Here is a 22119-nt window from a genome sequence, read left to right as displayed (position 1 = left end):
ATTGATCATACTGCATTTCATGCAATGCTATAGAGTAATTATTCAGCAAAGTTTTTCTGGCATAATGGATTGTAATATTACTCATAGTTTTGACTTTACACATTTTAATAGTGTTGTCATTTTGATACATGTGTATGCTAGAGAATTGATACAAAATGATACTCATCACTGACATGTTACATTTAATCTTCAAAAGCCATAAATAATTATTAGCTGTTTGCCTCTTTACATGTTAAATATGCTCTTAGAATGAGAGACAAGGCTGATGATCATTGGATTTGAGATTGTGAAAAAGGTTTATTGAACTGACTTGAAGGTCTTAATGCCAGAATGCTACCAGCAAAATTATGTGCAAATAAGTACAATGTTTGTTTTAAAAGTAATAATCATGAATAGATGACAGACAATGGACAATGCAAGACAGATGAAGAACCAATATATTAAGCTCAACTGGCCTAGAGTCCAAGTAAGCTATAAAAAATGCACTAATTTCTGGCATGGCACTGTAAACTGGATGCACATCTTTATGATTCAAATATTTTACCCATGTGCCAGTCAAAAGTTTTCACTACAAATAAAGCTATGTCTTGAAATCTCAAAATTTCATTCATTGATTTTGATTACAAATTTTGTTGGGGTATTTTATTTAGTGGTAATTTCTTGTAATTCAAATAGGAAATACCCTTGTGAATGCTTTAAATATCTTCTGATTAAAATAAATACCACTTCTTGCAAATTTATCAAGGTAAATGCAGAAAATGAATCATAAAATTGGAAAAATTAAGCACTCAGCAAATAATATTCAATCATTTTAATAACATGGCACTAAAATAAGGAATTACAGGGATCAACTGCCATTTTCAAATTTTCAACAATATGAACCAAACCAATTCTTTTATGTGTGCTTTATAAAAGGGTGACATTCATCTGTTTGTTATTCTGATACAAGTAATCGTAATTTTTTTAAAAAAGACTCAGAAGTCATCTTGAAATAATGATGCCTACTTCTACACCTACACCATTTAGGGGAAAATTACTGTTATATACAAGTGTGACCAGACCATAGCTTAAACCCAACTTTACCTACATTTACCTGTTCCTCAGGTGACATGATCCCAGACAAGCATGTGTACCCTAAAAAAATTATATTTAAGTTGTCCACTTAATTTTTGGATGTTCAAAAGCAACTCAGAGCAAAAAATCCCAATCCTAAATCCAGTGGCAAGTAGCAAGTTATTTAAACATTCAGAAAACATCCTCCATCATGAGCATCGCTCCGGTGGCCTAGTGGTTAGAGCATCTGCCTCGGCGCTCATCAAAAAGAGGTTAATGGTAGGACTGGTTAGCCTGGTGTCAGGATAATGTGACTGGGTTGGACATCAAGCTACATGTCTGTGGCAAGATGCCCCAGTGCTAGACATCACTATAAACTGTCACAATGCAGACATCATAGCAATATGACTAAAATTGGTTTAAAGCTACCTTAAAATCCAAATCACACATACACACACACACCTCCATCATACTATGTACACTATGCATGTAAAGACTTACCTCTATCTCTTTTGACACCAAACTGGCAGCTCTATTTTCATCAAGGGTTACAAGTCTCAATCCTACAACATTAAAACCCTGCTGGACAACTTTCTTCATGATTTTGGGGAAATGCTTGCTAAAGGCCCTTGGCTTTATAATAAGGCATGTTGTGATTGGCTGAGGTCCAGACAGCATGATGTCAAATATACTCTCATCCCTTTGACTTGCCCTGGTCAGCAGTTTAGACCTCTTCATCCTTAAAGAGCTAGGAAAAATATTTTTTTATTAAGCTTGATTTATTTTACCTCATGTTTATATTATTCCCTTGACTGATTGTTAACAACAAATTATGTCAAAACATGATTATTCAGTACCAAATTTAGCAAGGAGAAATTTTCACAATCTTATTCCCATTACCATTAAACAATTTAAAAAGGTATTAAATAGAAATGCTAACAACCATGCTGTTAGATGGTTTCATAAGCTTATAACATTAGTTAAACATGTTAGTATCCACTGTTTTATGACTGCCTTTATAGGTGTTAAACTTTAATACTGGTTATAAGAACGATGTGCATTCAGTGTTTCAGCCAAGATTGACATAAAAAAGGGCCAACTGGTGACCTTCATTTGAAAAAGCAGGTCATTGGTGTAATCATAACAGGCCAACCTCATAATAAAATATCATTGACATAACCATTTTACACGTTTTTGGCATAAAAATTAAATAAAACTATGTTTACACGTTTTCTCCTCTTCCGTTGCTTCCATCCATACTCTTAACAGTGAGAGAGAAGTAGGAGTTACAATTGTATGCTCCTTCAACACTAAACTTGTTAAGTTTCAGTTTTCAAGCAATATTTATTGGGTATGATGTGTTTCTTCTCTTGTTCCGCTGTTGTGGTACCCAATTCTTTGTTGGAAGATTCACCTTCTCTTTGACTTTTGTCTTGGTTTTTGTGGGTTTTAACGGCTTGTTCACTTAGAGTCATCAAATCTGCAGTCATTTGTATAACTTTCATGACTTGAGAATGATTTTGAGGTAAAGAAATTAGTTTTCTGTTGCTCCTAAGTAAAAACTCTGCTGTCAAAACAAAATATATATCATGTAACATCAAGGTCATATCATGTGACTGGCAGCATGTACTTACAAAAATGGCTGAGACAAAAAATGTTCTTTTATGTTAAAAATGTTAATGAAACAGGAATGGAAGTTACCTCAATAAGCTATCTGAATTTGATTCATATTTTTCACCTAGACAATAGCAATCTAGTTGCATGCTGAACTTATCTTTAACCATTCAATCAAGAAATATTATGGAATATACTGATGATAAAATTATTTTTCTACTATTCTGTGGTTTTGCCTTATACAAGATTAGGTAAATGGAGGAGAACATATAGTCAAATCATACTGACCAGTGCAATCAAAGGTTGCTTGATAGAATTTTATCATTTTCATAAAAAGAATCTTTGAGCAATTTGGTCAATTAATGATTGGTTGACACATCTGTATCATATAAGATGTAATTAAAAAAACAAAAAAACAAGTCTGTTCATTTTTTGGGACACCGTTTTTAGCGCATTAAATCTCCTTTTTGTTGGACACATTATTTTTCACCAATCCACAAAGGTGATTCCTGGCTGAAACAGTGAATGTTTTGAAAAAAAATGAAATCTGAGAGACTAACATTTTATCTGTTATATTATTTGGACATGCATCAGTCAACGAAGAGATTCAAATTATATGTGGTTTATCATCATTTACTGGAATACGGCCTGGTACCCTGGCACCTGCAGTGACCATGCTTTATATCACCTAACAAAGCACAGCAAGTTATTTTACATGAGATAGCCTTGAGGGTGTTGTTAACATTTCTTAATGTAGGTCATGAAATAAAGTCAGATTGTAGTAGTCAACACCTGTTATTAACTAGGTGAAGTTTTATTTGCAATCTTCTTCAAAGAGTACAAATACAAATATAAAACAATAAAAAGTATATTTTTTCCATTGGCTAGTCAATAAACTGTTATGGTGCTAATATGTTGGAATTAAAAAATACAATATCAAAATGATGCTAAATACTGTACTTTACATATTATAATTTTCTTTTATCTGCTCTTTTGTTAGTTAGAGTGCCCATTGAAATGACAAAAACAAAACAACACAAGGAAATTAATGACCCTGGATGGGTGACACGTAAAGTGCCAGAGTTCAAACCCAAGTTTAGCACAGGCATAATAGTAGTATTCTATCCAAACCCCTTACTGCACTATCAACTTTACTCAGTGAAAATTTTTCCAAGAATAAGTCAGCTATACAGTCTGAAACAGGCAAAATTTAATGCTGAATGTAGAAATATATGTACATTTTGAACTTTAGTATTTTTGTAACTCAATTGAATTGTACACACTTTAATTCTTGAATTAAACTTCACTGATTAGTTCACATATTTTTTTGTGTAATTCAGCCATGCATGTAACAATCTGTCTTTTAACTACTACACTTATTACCAGTTTGTATATACAATGTAGTTAACTGGTGTTCTTTGCTTTAAAAACCAAGCTTTGTCATAGAGTCTCCATAACTCTAGCAAGGTTTGAATCAGGTCTAAATTAAACTTTTATTGAGAATGCTGCTTGATATATATGGTACTGTTACCCCAGAAAAAGAAACGATCCAAATGCACAATCAAAATGCTCAATTCAGTACACAAATTTTTAAAACTGTAACATAAAAGTGCATGGTCTGACTATACTCATTCAACAAAAATGGCCCAGATTGTGCTGTACCATATAATCTTACTCATTTTCTGTTAAGTGTTGCCTGCTCTGTGGCAGATAGGGCAGCAATGGACGTGCCTCAGGATCGGCAAATAGTTCCCTTTCTGTGAAGAACAGACGAATGTAAGTATAAGCCTCTTCTGCTGTCCGTGACATTAACATATCCTGGTGACCAGGTCTCTCTACTTTACCAGTAGTGGGGCAAGACTGGACAATGGAGGACAGTTTGGCAAAGGCATCTACACCACGTAATGCTAATACCAAAGCTGGTTCTGAAATGCATCAAAAATATATTATTTCACTGACCTAGTATAAAGGATTCAGGAAAATATGAAATGAATATTTCATGTCACACCTAGACTTTTAAAACTTTTGCATGAGAGTTAATTAAATTGTATAACAAGATATTTTTTTCCTCCTTAAAATTTGTTTTTCTCCATCTCTTATATAATAATTTTTAAAAAAATGGAATAAAATGTAAAGGGGCAAAATGCATGTTACCTCCCAAATTTGCAAATTTGCCACTGCAACTACAACTGATGTCTTCAAAAGACTGGTAAATTGAGAGAGTAAAATCTATGCAAAATTAATTGAGATTTAATGCATGTCCTGCTATGAAAATAATCTGATATTTAATAGAATCAGTAACCCATTATAAATAAGAGTTTATAAACCTGTATGGATCAGCCCTGGTGAACTAACATATTTCTTATTCTTTTACAAAAAATAAATTACTGAATCTGTTAACTTGAAAAGGTGGCACAGTGTGTACTCTAGTGTTGATAAATATATGTGTGATGTTGTGCTGTTGTATTGCTAGTGTACATGTTGTAGTATTCATGTAATGTATTGCTTTAGGCATATTATATATTTTAGGTCTGTTTGTATCATAGTAGTTTCATATGTGCTCTCTATCACATGTAATGCAATTTATTTAGATTGTTACAAGCATTACCATTTAGGTTGAACCTTGAAGCTACTAGAATAAGTTAATGACGAATACAATTACACTCTGTTAAAAATTCCAATCCACCAATTAAATTTAATTGGTACCTGATGGATCATTATTGATGATTCTTGCAGTCAGACACTAACAAACTGAAGTGAAGGTTTGAAGGCTAACCTGTTGTGAGAGTATGGAGATTCTCCTTCCACAGCCTGTCCCCCACTTCATACTGAGTCACCTCCTTAGCTTGGGTAGGGCTGAGTGAGGCAATCCACTTCATCCCCAATAATTCCAGACCTTCTGTGAAAGGTAGAGAGGTTGGGTTTCTACTGTATGGCAGCACGCACATAAGTTTTCCTACAATTGACACAAAGTTTATATAAAGTGAACATTTAGTATTATTATAGTCAATCATGAATTAGCCATCACCCCTATAAAAGGTCTCCTGATCCTAATGATTAGATTCACTAGAACCCATTGGATTGCATAAATGTCCTATTTATAGCAATCACTCATCAGTATTCATAGTATATGGTGCAATATTACTGTACATCAAGCTGCTACATATTATGATCATCAAACATTATTAGCATGGTATGTATATAAGTGTTTATTGGCATAAATCCAATACTCTTTTAAATTTAAATGCTCATCATTTAGAGTAAATGAACTGGATTTAAAATTACAGGCACCCTACTGATAAACAAAATGGTAGCCCTGAATATTTTGAAATTTAGATTAAATGGTTCAAGGCTGGCTATGAGTGACTACATCTGGCTCAGATTTAGTATGATGTTAATAGAGTTCTCAATTCAAATTCTTACTTGACAAAATATGATGTATAACACTGACTTTAATGAAGAATGTTTACTGACTAGTCAGTAACACACATAAGCTTTATCTGCTTCATGTTGATTCACATTGCAAGGGCCATGTTTGTTTTCTTTCATGTTAGTGCAATCTTCTCCTTTACAGAGGAAGCTTGTAGGTTACAAATAAAAGCAGATAATATCAATAAAAACAATGTTTCATTAAGATTTCATCCAAATGTACTGCTGATGACATGATGAAGTGTTGGAATAAAATAACATTGTGCCAACCTTAAGAACTTTAGTTAAGACTGTGTTTAAATTATTTTTCATAAATTTCTGTTCAAATTAATATGCTATATTTTTACACAGAAGCATCTTTATATTTGGATGTGCAAACAAAAAGTTTGATCATTTATTGAGAAATGAAATAATAAATATCCAATAAAGTTCAAAGTAAATGTTGTTGTTGCTGTCATAGGTTTTAATGCCATTTTTCAGTGCATGATAGGCTATAAATGGCAGCCAGTATAAATGGTGGATGAAGAACTTGGGAAAACCCCAGAAAGAACCAATGACCCATGAGAAGCTACTGGCTTTCTTACATACCCACATTGCCTGAACCAGAGACTCAGACTCATGCAGAAAGAGGTGAGATGGCAGTGATCCATAATGGTGAGTGCTTTAGACCATTCGGCCCCAAAGTAATAAAGGTGTTTGAGCTAAAACATCCATTGAAGGAATTCCTTGTTTTCTTCCATTATTTGGATGTTCAAATTATTGAATTCACTTGTTCCAATAATCTTGTACCAGCAATAATAAAATTTTTAAAAAAATGGAGTGTAATACAACTACATCAAAAAGACAAGAAACTAAAGTTACGTTTTCTCATTAGAAAGACAATTTAAAAACACTTCTTTCTCAATATCCTGGTGTTTTTGTTTTTGCTTTCAATTGTTTGGGGTGTGTGTGTGTGTGCTTTTTTTGTGTTTTTTTCTTTGCACCTGAAAGAGTCAGGATTCCATCCAAGGTCAGTGCCTTAGATCAGTTCAAAGAAAGCAAATAATTTTCAAAATCCAATTTTTAAACTGTCCTAATTTACCAACAACATATATTACTGTGAGTTATTTATTTGTTCATTAATACTGAGCACCTTCTGCTAATTTTCTAACTAAACAATGTTGAGTCTTGAACTCACTAGACATTTAGGGATCTCTTTTGGAAAGCATTTGTATCTACAATAAAAAAGCATGACCATGTAACTGTTACAAGTCTATGCTCTTAAAGTAAGTAACAGAAAAGAGTGAAGACAAAAAGCTTTGTAAAACTTAACAAATAATTTATTTCCCTATAATACAAGTGAAACAAAATTAGAAAAAAAGAACTTACAGTTTTACAAATTAAATCCAAAAAATAATCCAAGAATTAAAACACAAGTCCTATCACTGAAAAGTTCTAAGCGAATCTCAGTTCAAATCCCAATGAACTTCAAGATGGAAGGCAATGATGTCTGTAATATCCAACAAAGTGCAGAGGTTTCAACAGTCTCTTCTTGAATCACAAAAAATATTATTCCAGTTTTGAATTCAGTATAAATTCCAATGAATATTTTGTCCAAGAATTTTACCATAGCACCTTTTTATTTTCAGGGAAAACAATCACTTGAATTCAATAATTTGAAGAAAAATAAAATTCAGCCCAAACTGGTCACAACATAATACAACTTGTCAAATGTTTTAAGCCCAACTCACTATCCTTTATCAAAAACATCTGTTATACAACTAACTAAAATGCAAAATAGATTCCCAAATGGGGGTCAAAAGTTAATCGTTCTGGAAAAAATAGACGTTTGTTACCAATTGACACATGCTACATGTCACATAGTACAGGTATGACTTTGACTCAAGTTAATGATTCTTACTCTGAGAAAGATATAAAAAATATATAAATATTTGTTTACCAAAACTGTCACTGATTTTGGAATAAGGTCAGCAACTAGATGCAATGTTTCTATTATTAGTTGTTTAGATCAATGAAATAAAAAAAAAATATAAAAATTTAAAAAAATCAATCAAGTCAAACAGAAGTGAACTCAATTCTGGACAAGGTCAAGTCCAGTAAACAATGTTACATTACAAGAGCATGTAACTGAATTTTAAAAAAAATCAAACAGACAAACAATTTAAATTAAATATACATAACATAATCAATACTGAACAAGGCACATAACCTTCAATTTCAACTTATAATTATAGACAGACACACTGACAGGTGAAAAGGAAGATAGGATGGATTGATAAGGATGGCACTATTATGTCTTTTACATTACTATGGCAGGGTAAAGTGAAAAAAAAAAACCTCACCAACAAAAAGCCCACAAGACTTGAGAATGTCATATCCCAACAGTAGAAGAACTGTAATCTGCTCCAGCTCTGGGTTTGTATGCAGTTGAGGCAACACATAGTTGGGATTGATCTGGATCTCTGGATCAAAGCACTAGAAAAAAATAATTAACTGTTAAATTACCGAACTACTTACTTACTTTTTGGATTTTAATTGACAGGGCAGTAGGAGCAAAAATGACTGCATGGGTTGCTCAGTTAATGGATTGATTAATTTGTTAGTGTGGTTTGGTTGGTTGTGGGTTGGACCACTCCCTTGATAACCTGCACACAATGGGGACCCAAATCATATGTAGCAGAAACAAGGGCGCAAGTTACCAAGGTATTTCTAAAAAACTTGATGGACATGTTGATTCAGAATAGAAGTAGAATCTCTTTTAAAAAATAAAGACAAATGTCTTGAAAAACAAAAACAATAAAACTATTATCTATTGTTCTATCAGTAAAATACTGAGGCTATACTTAAATTGAAAGTAATAATGAAAATTCAACTCGTATTTGAGCAAACCTTTGAATGTCAAATCAAGAATTTTATGTTCACTTGAAAATTTGGATCTTGCTATCTATCATCAATTTTATCTATAAAACAAAGATTTACATGCAGAGAGCATGCCTCGAAATTGGTTCCAGTGGTAACCTGGATCACATTGGTCAATAATTCAAATAAATCACTGATTTCCTTGCCAACCATGCATAATTATCACAAGTTATATTATAGGCTTGGTTTACCTATCTGTTTGCTGATGATGTCATTCACTGATTTCCTTGCCAACCATGCATAATTATCACAAGTTATATTATAGGCTTGGTTTACCTATCTGTTTGCTGATGATGTCATTCACTGTATGGTAATGCAGATAATGTAATAAACAATTTTTACACAAACTTGTGCTTCCTGCAGAGCTTTATAAAAATATAATGCATGTTATGAGTACAAATAAAAAACTGACTCTCAGGAAATAGGACCTGTGCCTAGGATTTCGCAAGCTTTGTCTATGACACTAACTCTCAGGAAAAAGGATGTGTGCATGGGACTTTGCATGCCCTGTATATGACACAAACTATCCAGAAATAGAATTTATGCCTGGGACATAGCATGTTTCATCCTTGGCACAAAACTTTTCCCCTCATGTTACATTTCTCCAATTGTGAACATAGTTGGAGAGGAATCTAAAGGGCTTTACCTTGCTGAAATCTCCTCCAAGGGCATTCAACAAACTATCAGAGTAACTGGCAGCATGTAACAGGTGTCTGGACTCCAAGTGGTAGTCAACTTTGGCCTGCACAGCATCTGTAAATAGAAAAAGAGTCATCTGATCATCATGAGATGGTCACCGGTTTATGTAAACACTCCTACTAATAATACTCTATCATCCATCAGTCTCAGTTTTAATACTGCTTGTGCTACCTCTGTCAATTTATATTGTACTTAGGCTACACTATATTTCCATAACTAAATTTTTTAAATTACATTCCTTGTATGAAACAGTATCTTAACTAATGTGCATTAACTTTCAAATTAGTTGAGTTGAACACCTTCAATGACTTGAGTGTTACCATCATTAATCTAAAGATCCTGATTATCAAGTTATCTGGATACTATACAGGTATCTGCCAACTTTAACTTATGTGAATTTTCTGTCGATGCAATTTTGTGAATTTTTTAAAAGAATTAAGTTTTATTATGAAGACTAAAAAAATGGAATTATTTATCTAAAGCCAAGAAATTAGGGTCTGTAAATGGCTAAAATAATTTATAAAAAATTTAACTGACTATTGTATTTTTTAATGAAAATTAAAGGTAGAGAAACCAAACAATCGGAATTTCATGATTTTGAGTTACAAGACCACTCAAAGGAATGCAAATATCATGAAAGTCGGAGGCTTGCTGTAATAATTTTCTGCTGTGAATAAAAATGTTAATATACCATGTATGTTTTCTAAGCCAAAGAGAAAAAAAATCAACCCATACACTAAACAGGTGCCTGAATAGATGACTATCAGATCTTGAAATCATTTTGATTATCCTAATTATAGCCTAAGTTCCTCTTGTCCTCTTTATAATGGCTAAGAGTACCAGAGAAATGCAGATAATCAAATCTGAAGATTTCTGTTTATCCAAAGGATTATTGTATTCTTGCTACTCATGGTTCCCACACTTTTTTAAACAAAATGTCCAGGTCAATTAAAAGTTTTTTCCTTGACAAAATTAACATTTTCAAGGTTCACAAATTACCATTACTGAATGGAATTAAAGAACATTTAGCTTATTAAACATGAATTTTTTAAAATTAAAGATGTTTCTATTTTGAGACTGCCAAAATATCTAAGAAAAGATGATCATGCACCAAACTACAAAGTGTCTCAAACGAAACAAGTCCGATTATTGCATGTTCCTGTAAATTATCATGTAAAGTCATTTCAATATAGAGAATAAGAATTCGAACATTACTTTGCTGACCTTCATTATTTTGGTACAATGAAACAACATAATGAACATAAATTTGTTTTGTTTCCATTCAAACATTTAATTCTAAACAAATCAGAATAATCACTTGTAAATCAAGATAACAATATATTTGCATGTTATGCAAAATAAACCTTTCCTGCCACAGAATGAAAAAAAATAAAATAAATAGAAAGTATTGGAATCTTTTCTTGTAAAGAAAAAAGTTTAAACCCTGAATTAATATGTGCCAATAAAACAAAAAATAAAATTTTTCAAACAACATAAACAAACTCCTAAAGATGATTTGGTAAAAATCTATGATTTAAATAATCATTTACATAAGGGTTGATTTAAATTCTGACAAAAAGACCTTAAACAAGGACTGAATTTTCTGTAAAATCAACATATGCCTGCTTGTATTGCGATAAACCAGTCCCAAATCCTGTGTTCATACTCACAGGAGCTTGTATAGTTTGGCAATATTCATCACAAGACATGACAATCACCCATATCTCCTTTATGATTTGAAACCAATGCTTCTAGCTATATGTCACAGTGTAATAGTTAGGCACCAAAGTTCAGGTCAGAGATTTTACATTTTGGACTACAAAATTTGACTTAAAACGAATGGCAGTCCATTTTCTAATCAGCTTCCCACCACATTTTTCTCATTTGGACATTTAGATTAGGATGTGGGGTCAGAGGGATTGCCTATCAAAAAATTGGAATTTGCTGCCACTGTGCGGTACCAGGATATGGCAGACCTAGCAAACTTAAACGACATTACCTCAAGTCATACCTGCATGACATCTATAGGATAGTTAGTTATTTTCTCAGAAATGGCAAGTCTCATAATTGTTATGTTTTTAATCTGCTGACAGACAAGTCAAAGTGACAGCATAGACGAAGTCTGGCCTGGAAAATTGTATTACTAGTCACATGACTACACAAACCTATGACATCAGAAGTCCAATAGTCACATGATAATAACAACAAACACTTAAATGTTGTGGTAAAACATGCAAATATATTAAATTAAAGCCAGACACCTTTTGTAAAAACCAGAAAGAACACATAGTTCTCAAAATATTTATCCCCAGAACAACCAGAAACCTCTCACTGTGGTAGCAATCTTGACAGTCAGATTCATCAAGCACAAAGCACATATATGTCAATGTGTAAGTCATGTGATACAATAAAACAGGTGTAGTTGTTCTCCGAATAAAAATATACAGAATTCTGTGCCCTTTCATTTTTTTTCTTTTTTGTTACAAACAGTATATGACTTTCATTTAATATTTTTATTTTTTTCTACAACATATGAAATGGGTTATTATTGATATCACATGGATACTAATGGATCTGTGATGTCATGAGCATATGGGTTGCAAGATTTGTGTACTCGTGCAACTAGCAATGCAAATCAAAAGTACCAGGTCAAATTTCAACAATGCTATAGTTTCATCTCATCCTTCATCAGATGAATGACATAATATGTAAAACGAGCACTGTCTGAGAAACAAATAATTTTCATATCAATTTCATGTACTTGACATAACAGCATTTAAGTTTGCCAGGACATTTGGTACATGGCTACACTTTGCTGCAAACATGTTGGCTTCTAGTGATGGTAGACTGGTTTTCAAGCTTCTGTGTGAAAAAGAAAGATGCCAATATCAGATTGCCTTGAGGAAGAAAAACCAGTCTATTTGATGAATCTAATCCATCAAACGTTTGGATTGACTCAGCTAATATCTTTATGGCAAGTACCTAAATGATGCATACTGCAATCTCCGAATAGTCTGGTCAGAACTTGATACATTTAACTGATGATCAGTTCAGTAATGACCAAATTACATAACTGTTTCTGGCTTTAAGTGTTTGCAGAAAATTCATAGGTTATTCAAGACTTTCATCAATATTTGCCAAATTCAACGACTTTTCATGGTCAGGAAAAAAATATCATTTTCCCAATTTCTCATAAGTGTGGGAATCCTTAGTGCTACTGTTACCTTATTTCAACATCTAATCAGAACTAGTACTGTATGCAGAGAAGGCCAAAATAATTTTTACTTTCATTGCATACTACAAGTTACTGTGGGCAATTCTTACTATCAGTGGAAGTATACTAACTCATAATCCCTTGTAAAGTGAGCTGTACCATACAAGCCTCTATCAGACTTGCAGCATTATGGCTGGCATTCTCTTTCTGCAGCTGTAAGATGGTGGATGGGAAATCGGCCTCCTGTTGTTTACCCTGCTTTAAGTGATCATGGTGTTCTGTGAGGGCCTCTTCAAATGTGCCAAGAGAATCTGAGGTCACACCAGTCCCTGGGCAGAAGGAGTCAAGGCTACCTCCAGTAATACCTGCAAGAAGTTGTTAGGAATGAATATTATTGTGAATTTCAATTCAAGTTCCCTTATACACTACTCTGTTGATTAAGATGTACACCCTGATAACTTATGAAGAAAGAAACTACTTACAGTATGGAGGCAGGTGAGATTCTCATTTTTCATATAGAAAAGGCAAAACAGAAACCCTATTTATTTAACATTTAAAAAACATTCATAGAATGATATATCAATGAAAATGGAAATTCCTCCTGGTGGCAATACTGCATGAAATAAATATCAATCAGAGAAGTATTATCAAGTGAAATTTATCTTTGAAATTCATTTTAATTCTGTTTCCTTCTAATCATTATGTATGTGATATACCAGCTTTTACTTTTTAAAGAGTGAAAACAGTTTGCCAACAGCAATGCCTCCAGGCGTTTCTTTTAAAAGTCAGTCCTACTCAGCAGTCAAGCGGGATTTTTGTTTAGAACTGTTGAGAATTTGTCTGAGCATGATAATACAAATTAACAAATTGCCGGTTAAACTAATAACCAAATAGTAAAGGTGTCAACATCACAACAACGTCTGTGAGTAAAGTCAGTCTAATTTCTTGTTAAAATCACACATGGTAAACAACTAAGCTATTGCTCTTCCTATAATTATGGATTGGTTTTCAAAACGTGCAGTGATACATGTACATTCAAAAACAAACTTGAAAGTTCTAACAAAATGAACACATTTTTCTTCTTCTGTCTTTCCTGCTGGTCTAATTTGGTTCTTGAGCAGGATGTAATTTGCCAGGACTGTGAAACTGCTGTGAGAAAATTGTTTTTATTCATACTGACAACCAGTACCTTATCTCTACAACACTGGTTGTAGTTAGTCATACTGTGTTATTGATGAAGTAATAACTTGAGGAAATAACTTGCTGCAAATAAGGTGATGCATTTACCTCTGCCAGTTTATTAGCATAATTCTAGCTATAAAGGTTTAGTCATTGGTGTTTCCTTACAATAAATAATAACATCTTTTCTATTGATAAAGTGAAGCAACTCCTTCCTTGCGGATACATGTTTTTGTTGAGTACTGCATGTCAACTTGATTTATAGAAACAGTCTGTCACTGAATGTATTGACTTCATCAGATCTAACATACATAAATATAATAATTCATTATATGAACATTTTTGTGGGAAAATTATGATTTTTATATATCATTACAAGTTACAAGCACCCAACCCAACCCAAACTCCACCCCCTTCCCACAATGCAAACCAAACTTGTTGTCTCCCTTGGTATCTCATGCCCTTGTCTCTTTATGGACCCTGTTGTTCAAGTATTTCAGAGGGTATGGGGTATTTAGATGTGCAAAAAAAATGCCTGACAGTATTATTCTGAAGAGAAATAATACATATCCATCTGAGTCATAAAGTAAAACAAGGTGTTTGAATGACAATTCAATGATGGAGTTTTACAGAAATTTTGTATGTTTAAATTAATCAATTCACATGCTTTGATAATTTTATGTCCTTTTCATTAGAAAGACATTGTAAAAACATTCCTTGCTCAACAGCATGGTTTTCTGCTTTTGCTTTTGACTGCACAATGTTTGCAAGAGTTTGCTTCCATCCAAGGAATGCATTTTTCCATGTTCTCCAGTTTTGCCTGCCTCAAAAAGAAAAAAAAAACTTACAAATGTCAACTACTGGAATTTGCTGTATAATTCACAAATGAGAGGCAAAAATATGTCTGAAATTTGCCTAACAGCCAAACTGCAAAAGAAATCTTAGTTGGTTACTTTCTGCATAAATTTCTTCCAATGCTGTTAATCACATATTTTGAAAACAATTGTTTCATGGTTTCTCTATTTTTGGTATCTTATTTGATGGTACAAAAAAATCATTTGCCCAATATTAAAAGGCCTCAATACCAATTGTTTTTAAATAAAGTTGTTTATGTTGTTCTATTTTTAGTAGTAACAACAGCCATATTTAATAGTGAACCACATCATTTATATAAACTTTAAAAGCCCTAAGTGTCGAGATATTTTCTGTCAAATCTGGTTTAAATTCTGTTCAGTGGTGTTTTAGAATGGATTTTGTTTTGAATAATTGTGGCTATATTTGATAGCAGATCAACATCATTTGTAGAAAATGGTAAGGCTTTCATTGCAAGAATGTTTTCCATCAAATGCAATAAATTAAAGTGTAAGAGTACATGTATTTGTTATGGTTATACCATAATTAATATATGCCCAATACAACATATATACACATGATATAAACAAACACACTGTGAAACGAACATTTAATTTTGTTCCTAAATAGGCATATGTTCATCCAAAACTTTCAATTTTGCCAGATTTTTGCATCTTCAGTCTTAAAAATGACCAGCACAATCAAGAACATGTTGATTATTTGACCGATGACACTTGTGTAACCATCTAACACACAAAATTTCACATATGTTCTCATTCACACTCATCAATAATGACTAAGATACTGAAGATAAACTGTTTACTTAGCTCACCATGTACAATGTTCCTCACCATAATGGGTTAGAAAACCTACATCACAGTAGTACAACAATGCCAATTTCTTTTCTTTAAACAAAACCGAGATTGAAATGCTGATTGCTATTTGTATAAAAGGCTGTATTCTTTCCTTGTTTTTTATTTGGTTCTCATTGCATTTTGGGGCATTCTTTGGTACACAGTATAACCCATGGAATATTAAGATGGGTTTAACAAAATGCAAAATAAGTACACAGAGGAAGGTGACCCACAAAAATAACTAGCTGCCAATTTAGCCATTTTCTGCTAAAGTGGTCTGCTCAAAATAAATGATGATAAGAAATAAAATTTCTGTGTATTTTATTCATTACATTGATCATTCTAAGTTGCATGTATTATTTTAATTGTTTAATTGGTTCTGAAGACTAAATCTACTCTTCTATGAATGTGCAATCATCAACTCTACCAAACATGATCAGAATATGTAATAATAATAATGTATATCACACCAAAAACCATGAAAGGACTGAAATCAATGTTAAGCCCAGTCAACAATATTTGTTAACAACATAATATTAATTTCATAATGAACTTTTCAAAAGTAAAAAGAAAAAATCTTGATTTAGGGTAGGTGATTAGGCATTTGTACTAACTTACAATTACAATAATGTAATCTAGTTATTCAGTTAAAATTCATTACAAATAATGGCTTCTACTGTTCTCTTTTTAAGTCATATTGCCAAAATACATTGCATATGAATATGATAGCTTTGAAACATGCACAAAATGCGTTTAAAACAAAGATAGAATTCTACTTGAAAATAAATTTTTGCTTAAAACCAATGTTAAATGCAAATATGCATACTGGGAAATAGAGGGAATAATTCAAATTAGAGAATGAAAGCAACACACAGACACAGACATACACACAGACACACATACATATACATATTGCATGTCTTGCTTTACTCCCACTTAACTCCTGTTTATCTCTGACCTTTTCATCTTCTGTTCAAAAGGATAAGTCACTTCTTAAAATTCATGATTTAGCTTGACCCCTGAAGGCTTAATAAATAAAAAGAATACACTGGCATTGAATCAAATGCACTACTGTTTCTGTTCTGTCATTGATTGTTCGAAATCATAATGTGCAAAACATATTAATTCTTTCAATTGAAATTATCAAAATGATGCTATGGAATATCACATTCATTTCTTTTTTGAGTGCACAGTAAGAAGAATGTGATTTCAGTTGGAAACGTCACCAAATTACAGTACAATTTTGCAGTGTGTACCAAGTTTTGGAACAAATGACATGGGTCATGTAATCTGGATTTGCTGAACTAAGAAAGTACATCTTGAGGAAATTCAAGATGCATTAATGTAATTATATTAATTACCATTCTTATTACCAGCTGAAGAAGTCATATGTTTATGCCTGTCACTTGCATGCTTGCTGTTGGAGGGACCCAGCTTGCACACTTGCTGTTGGAGGGACCCAGCTATGACCTATATAACTTGTATTGCTAGCCTAACATTGTATCAAAATAGTTGAACAGGGAAAATTGCAAAACAGCTGTTGTGTGACAGTCCATTTAGCCAGCAGAAATAATACTTTTTAGTTGTCTTGGCATATTGGTTCTGAGGCACTTAGTTTCCTACCAAAATCTTCAGTTGCATTTTTTTTCATGAATTTAGTGCTTTGACTGATTTGTAAAATATTACGTCTCTGATAGATATGTGATAGCCCTTGGCCTCAATATGCTTTTCTAAGCATTTTTATAGACCCTATACAGGTACTGGTCAAAGTCTGAATCAATCAATTTGCAAAAAGTTACAAATATTTCTACTAAATAAATTTTTAAATGATCAGAACGGTATTTTCAATTACTGTGTCTCTCTCATTTGTTGCTGACATTGCAAATATCACATTCATTTGTTTATCTGAAAGTTTCATTTGTGACTCAAATTGTCCACATTGTTAACTTTATCTCTACTTTCAAATGGATGAAACAGTCTGTTTTGTTCATTCACAAATAAATCTAATCAACCAAAAGCTAAACCATCTACTTCATGAGTGTACATGGTTTGTTTACAAAGTAGTTCCTATTACATGTTTCTATTTTTAGACACACCTGTCATGCAGAGTGAAGCCATGTAGTATCAAAAAATACTGTATGATTCTAACAATGTAAAGTTAACAGAGAAAAAAATGCATATAATAATATCACATATTCTGGCATGATTTAACAGCTAGTCAATGCTAGACACAAAACATATTAAGCAAACTTTTTTTAAAGGAAAATAAAAAGGTCTCAGAAGTAATCAACTGGACTTAATGAAAATGTACACATCATTGACCAATTTCATTCTGAAGCCCACTCAGACAAGCAGATGTGTAAAACTAAAAATGTGTCCAGTCAGCGGTCTATCAGAATGCAGTGACATTAGTCAATGTCGCTTTACAGGACAAATGTTTCACATAGTTTATTAAAGTTACGTACCATTTTAAAAGGCCTAAAATTGTCTACAAAGACACACAATTTTTCATTGAAAACTTTCATATTTAAAAAGTTTAATAAAAATAAAGTTAAGAAAACTAAAAAACATACCTTAAACTTTTTTTAAAACTTACTTTCTGTGCAATTTTTCTACCTAATACATGTACATGTATATTCATTTTTAATTCCTATCTGTAAGTGTATAAATATGGATAATTTTATCCCATGTAAAGATGGTGAAAAATAATAAAATTTCTCCAAGAATATTAAAGGTTAATACAATTTTATTAAATTTACTTGCATGACAATTGGACAACCAGTAGAACAGATCTTTACTTGAAAGTCAACTACTGGTAAGTTGTTCATTTTGTTTCTGAATCAGTATTTTCATTCCATAACAAATTTAATACAAAAAAAGGAGAGTTTTTTGGGGTTTATTTTGGTCCATTTCCAGGAATGCAGTAAAATTTCATAATATTATGCAAATATTTATTTATTTTTTTAAATTTTACTGTTCAAAAAATGTTTGTTCCTTCACATGATTTATAATTCAAAAATGTGAAAAGGTTAAGTAGTTCCATATCTGACTGAAATGATCATGAAATATAAAGATACTGATATTAGTCTTCAAAATCCTTCTTTTTGTCCTTGGTAGTTATTCACGGATGAGAGACATAAAAAAACAATGCAAAAATTAAACCTATAAATGCCTTCATAATCTGAACATTAACTGAGATCCATTTTGATGTGCAGGTTGTATGCTCCTGTTCTGTGTAAAATTTTGTTTCTGTAAGTAAATGTTGCCCAATACCTTGATCAGATACCAAATCAAACAAATGACAGGTAAAGCTTTGTATTGATGTTGAATCACTGATATACAGGGAAACTTTGTGAGCAGTGAAGTTCTGAAATGTCCAGAAAGCTTGACAACCATTCTAGTCTTCATTATCATCAATTTCCTGCATAAAAAATGTCTATATTTTCATCAAATTTGGCGTCCACATCACTTCAATCGCTTACCTCTTCAATAATGTCTATTACACTGATCTCAACACATTCAAATTCATGTTTTAATAAAAAATTTTAACTAAGCAGTTAATAACCCATTAATCACTGGAATCGTGTCTTGTATGAAATGGCCTAATCAATACTCCATATTCAAAATCAAGTTTCATAGATATTATCGCCAACTATCATGCATTTATCTGCACAAATGCACAGTTTAAGATTATCTTTTCCGGCAAGAAGCTTGATAGGTCATTTCTAGCCATCATATCTATATTTCACCAAAAAGGTACCGGATATACTCACATATAAGCCGAATAAATTAGGAAAAAATAAAGACCTGGAAGGGGAGGGGTCGGCTTATCTGTGGGCCAATGTCTAAATTTGACAATTTTTAGGTTTTTTGTTGACTACTGTAATGGCTGTAAGTCTTCGGACATGAAGCAATAATTTTGTCTGTGTCCTAAGACATGGGCATGTAAAAAAACATTAACTTTCGGTGACCTGACAATTATTAAACTGTTACACAGTACTATGATTGATTTTGTTATTATTTTGCATGTACATATTTTCTGATTTCTCCAGCACGAAGTTCATTAAAGGTAAATACAGTCTTCATAATTCATGGGCCGGTTTACCAGGGAGACAATGCTGAACTATAATGAACAGTACTTACACAGTGCAAAGCATGCATAGCATCACTTAAATCCTTACTTATTCCTAAACATATTAAATGCAGATTTCGCTTTATTCATTGTTTCCACCAAATTGCATTCTTCCAGCTAACATTTTAGCTAGTCCATAATAGCCGTTTCATTTACATTGAATCACGTGCTCACGAGTTAATCATTTTCAATGATATAAGCAATCCTACAAATTGAGGTAATATTTGTAAAAAGGTATGCATGTTTTATTGTACAAGGCATGTAACCATCATAATTTACATGTTTGCGAAGAGTGGTAATAATAAAGGCTAAAATTCTCATAAAGTTCAACTAAGATCATCATCAATCAATTTTAGTTTTGTGTTTTAGCTGAACAAACATCATAACTTTCCACACAATGGAAAGCTTGATGTTTCGGCATCTCCTATGTTGATAGTCGGTGAATTTCTTAAGTTCTGTGACAGAAATTCAGGCCAGTTAATCATTAAAACCCTGAAACTGGCTTATGATAACAGGGAATTTTGACTGGTAACTATACAAGTACACTGATGTGTAGTTGCCTTTTTTTCCTTAATATTAGCACGATTACTGTTGTTTTGTAAAACGGGGGCAAAGGCATACCAAAATAGCCAGCCTTATGGTACCATACACGTGGCAACTATTTTCCCCTCTTTATATATCCAACCATATTCCCTTATTGTAAACTCGTAAAGCATTTAGTAATGATTATTATAAAACATGCATTCTGAATTAGTTTTTGAAGACATATTTGCTACATTGGTAATTGTCATTGATATATACGGTATAAAAATGCCAGGTGTTCACTTGTTTAAGTTTCTTCTGTGGGAATGGTGCTATAGGATATGAAGTTACAGCATTCGTAGTGATCATTCTTGGGATTGAAATTAATTGTGGATGATTTTATTGTTGTGGTTTACTTTTTTGTTCTGGTTTATCTTTTTAATTTTTGTATCATTGTAGAGTTAGAATAAAATCATTAATATACGTGAATAATGTTTAAACTTAACATTCTATTTAGTGAAGAAGCAAATTCTTTATAGAAAAGTAATTATTTCATCACAACAATAATTCACTGGTGATACAACAGAACATGTGGGACTTTTCTTGTTTAGAAGAAAAAAAATCGAAGACATAATGTAATAATCAGGAGTTCTCAGCAAAAAATGTTTTTGTGTTATGTAATCAGGAGGTAGGTGTGGAGCGACCCCAAAAATCTGGAGTTTTTTTCCTTCATTGTGAAAGCTGACAGGTATGGTGTATGGTCACTTACATCAAAGCAAACTACAACTCAGCTTTTACGGTATTAGTATCGAACCGTATTGTTTTGGTTTGTTGTGTTGTGATACTGGGATTACATTTTAATGAGTTAGGTATTAACAATTTCAATGCAAAGTAAAGACGTAATTACTAGTGCACTGATATATATAATTTCCAATGCATTAATGCATAAACAAACAATAATTGAGTCAAAAGTGAGAGGTAGTGTTACAGCAACTCACGAATGCTAAATTCTTGTCATCGTTCGATCAAATTATAAACAAATCTAAATTAGGCAGAAACAATAAGAAAACAGAAAGTTAAATAAATTACTTTTCAAACAAGTTTATACCATTTCTTTTTATAATCATGCATGCTAACCTCAAGATAAGTATACATGTTATTTTTTAAAAAAATATAACTTTGCATAAATAAACGCATTTAGAACTTACCTTGTGCATCTTGAGATGTCTCAGAGTTGTAGGTCGGCTTATACGCAGGTCATGCACTTTTTAGTGTTTATACCTGTTCAGTTTGGGGGGTCAGCTTATATGTGAACGGGCTTATATGTGAGTATATACCGTAACACAAATGGTGAGTAAAAAATTGGCTTTTTAATTGACACTTTCTTTTATTATAAGCTTTTAAGGATAATAATTAAATACATAATTAAGGGAAACAGAGAGACCAGTTTTGAGCTTCATCTGGATTGCCTAATGTTGTCCTCATTTCAATTCTGGTAAGCTATTTAATTGTTACAAAGGTTTTTCCATTATTAGCACCAGTGGTCATGTGGCCATATCACAGAACAGATGGGAATCATTTGTATAAAACTAAGAAAAAGTCGTTTAAAGGTTTTTCTATTTTTGGGGTTGGTGGTCATATTTTATGGTGGA

The 22119-nt window shown here is 32.5% G+C and overlaps 1 protein-coding gene across 2 annotated transcripts in view; it reads right to left on the bottom strand.

The window, feature by feature from the left end:
- Nucleotides 1–22119, bottom strand: part of LOC149793756 (dynein axonemal assembly factor 8-like) — an 82921-nt gene that overhangs the window by 25111 nt on the left and 35691 nt on the right. For both annotated transcript variants that reach the window (XM_089967740.1, XM_089967741.1), the window contains exons 14-19: nucleotides 13060–13293; nucleotides 9662–9768; nucleotides 8439–8571; nucleotides 5444–5623; nucleotides 4343–4592; nucleotides 1555–1801 (exon numbers count right to left, since the gene is read on the bottom strand). In XM_089967740.1, coding sequence (XP_089823866.1) covers nucleotides 1555–1801; nucleotides 4343–4592; nucleotides 5444–5623; nucleotides 8439–8571; nucleotides 9662–9768; nucleotides 13060–13293 — 1151 coding nt within the window. The remainder of the gene's footprint in view (nucleotides 1–1554; nucleotides 1802–4342; nucleotides 4593–5443; nucleotides 5624–8438; nucleotides 8572–9661; nucleotides 9769–13059; nucleotides 13294–22119) is intronic.

Source organism: Sinohyriopsis cumingii, chromosome 8, assembly GCF_028554795.1.
Source record: "Sinohyriopsis cumingii isolate HCF-2022 chromosome 8, ASM2855479v2, whole genome shotgun sequence".
Taxonomy (NCBI): Eukaryota; Metazoa; Mollusca; class Bivalvia; order Unionida; family Unionidae; genus Sinohyriopsis; species Sinohyriopsis cumingii.
The sequence above is the reverse complement of the archived record's forward strand: the minus strand, read 5'-3'. Positions and strand labels throughout refer to the sequence as shown.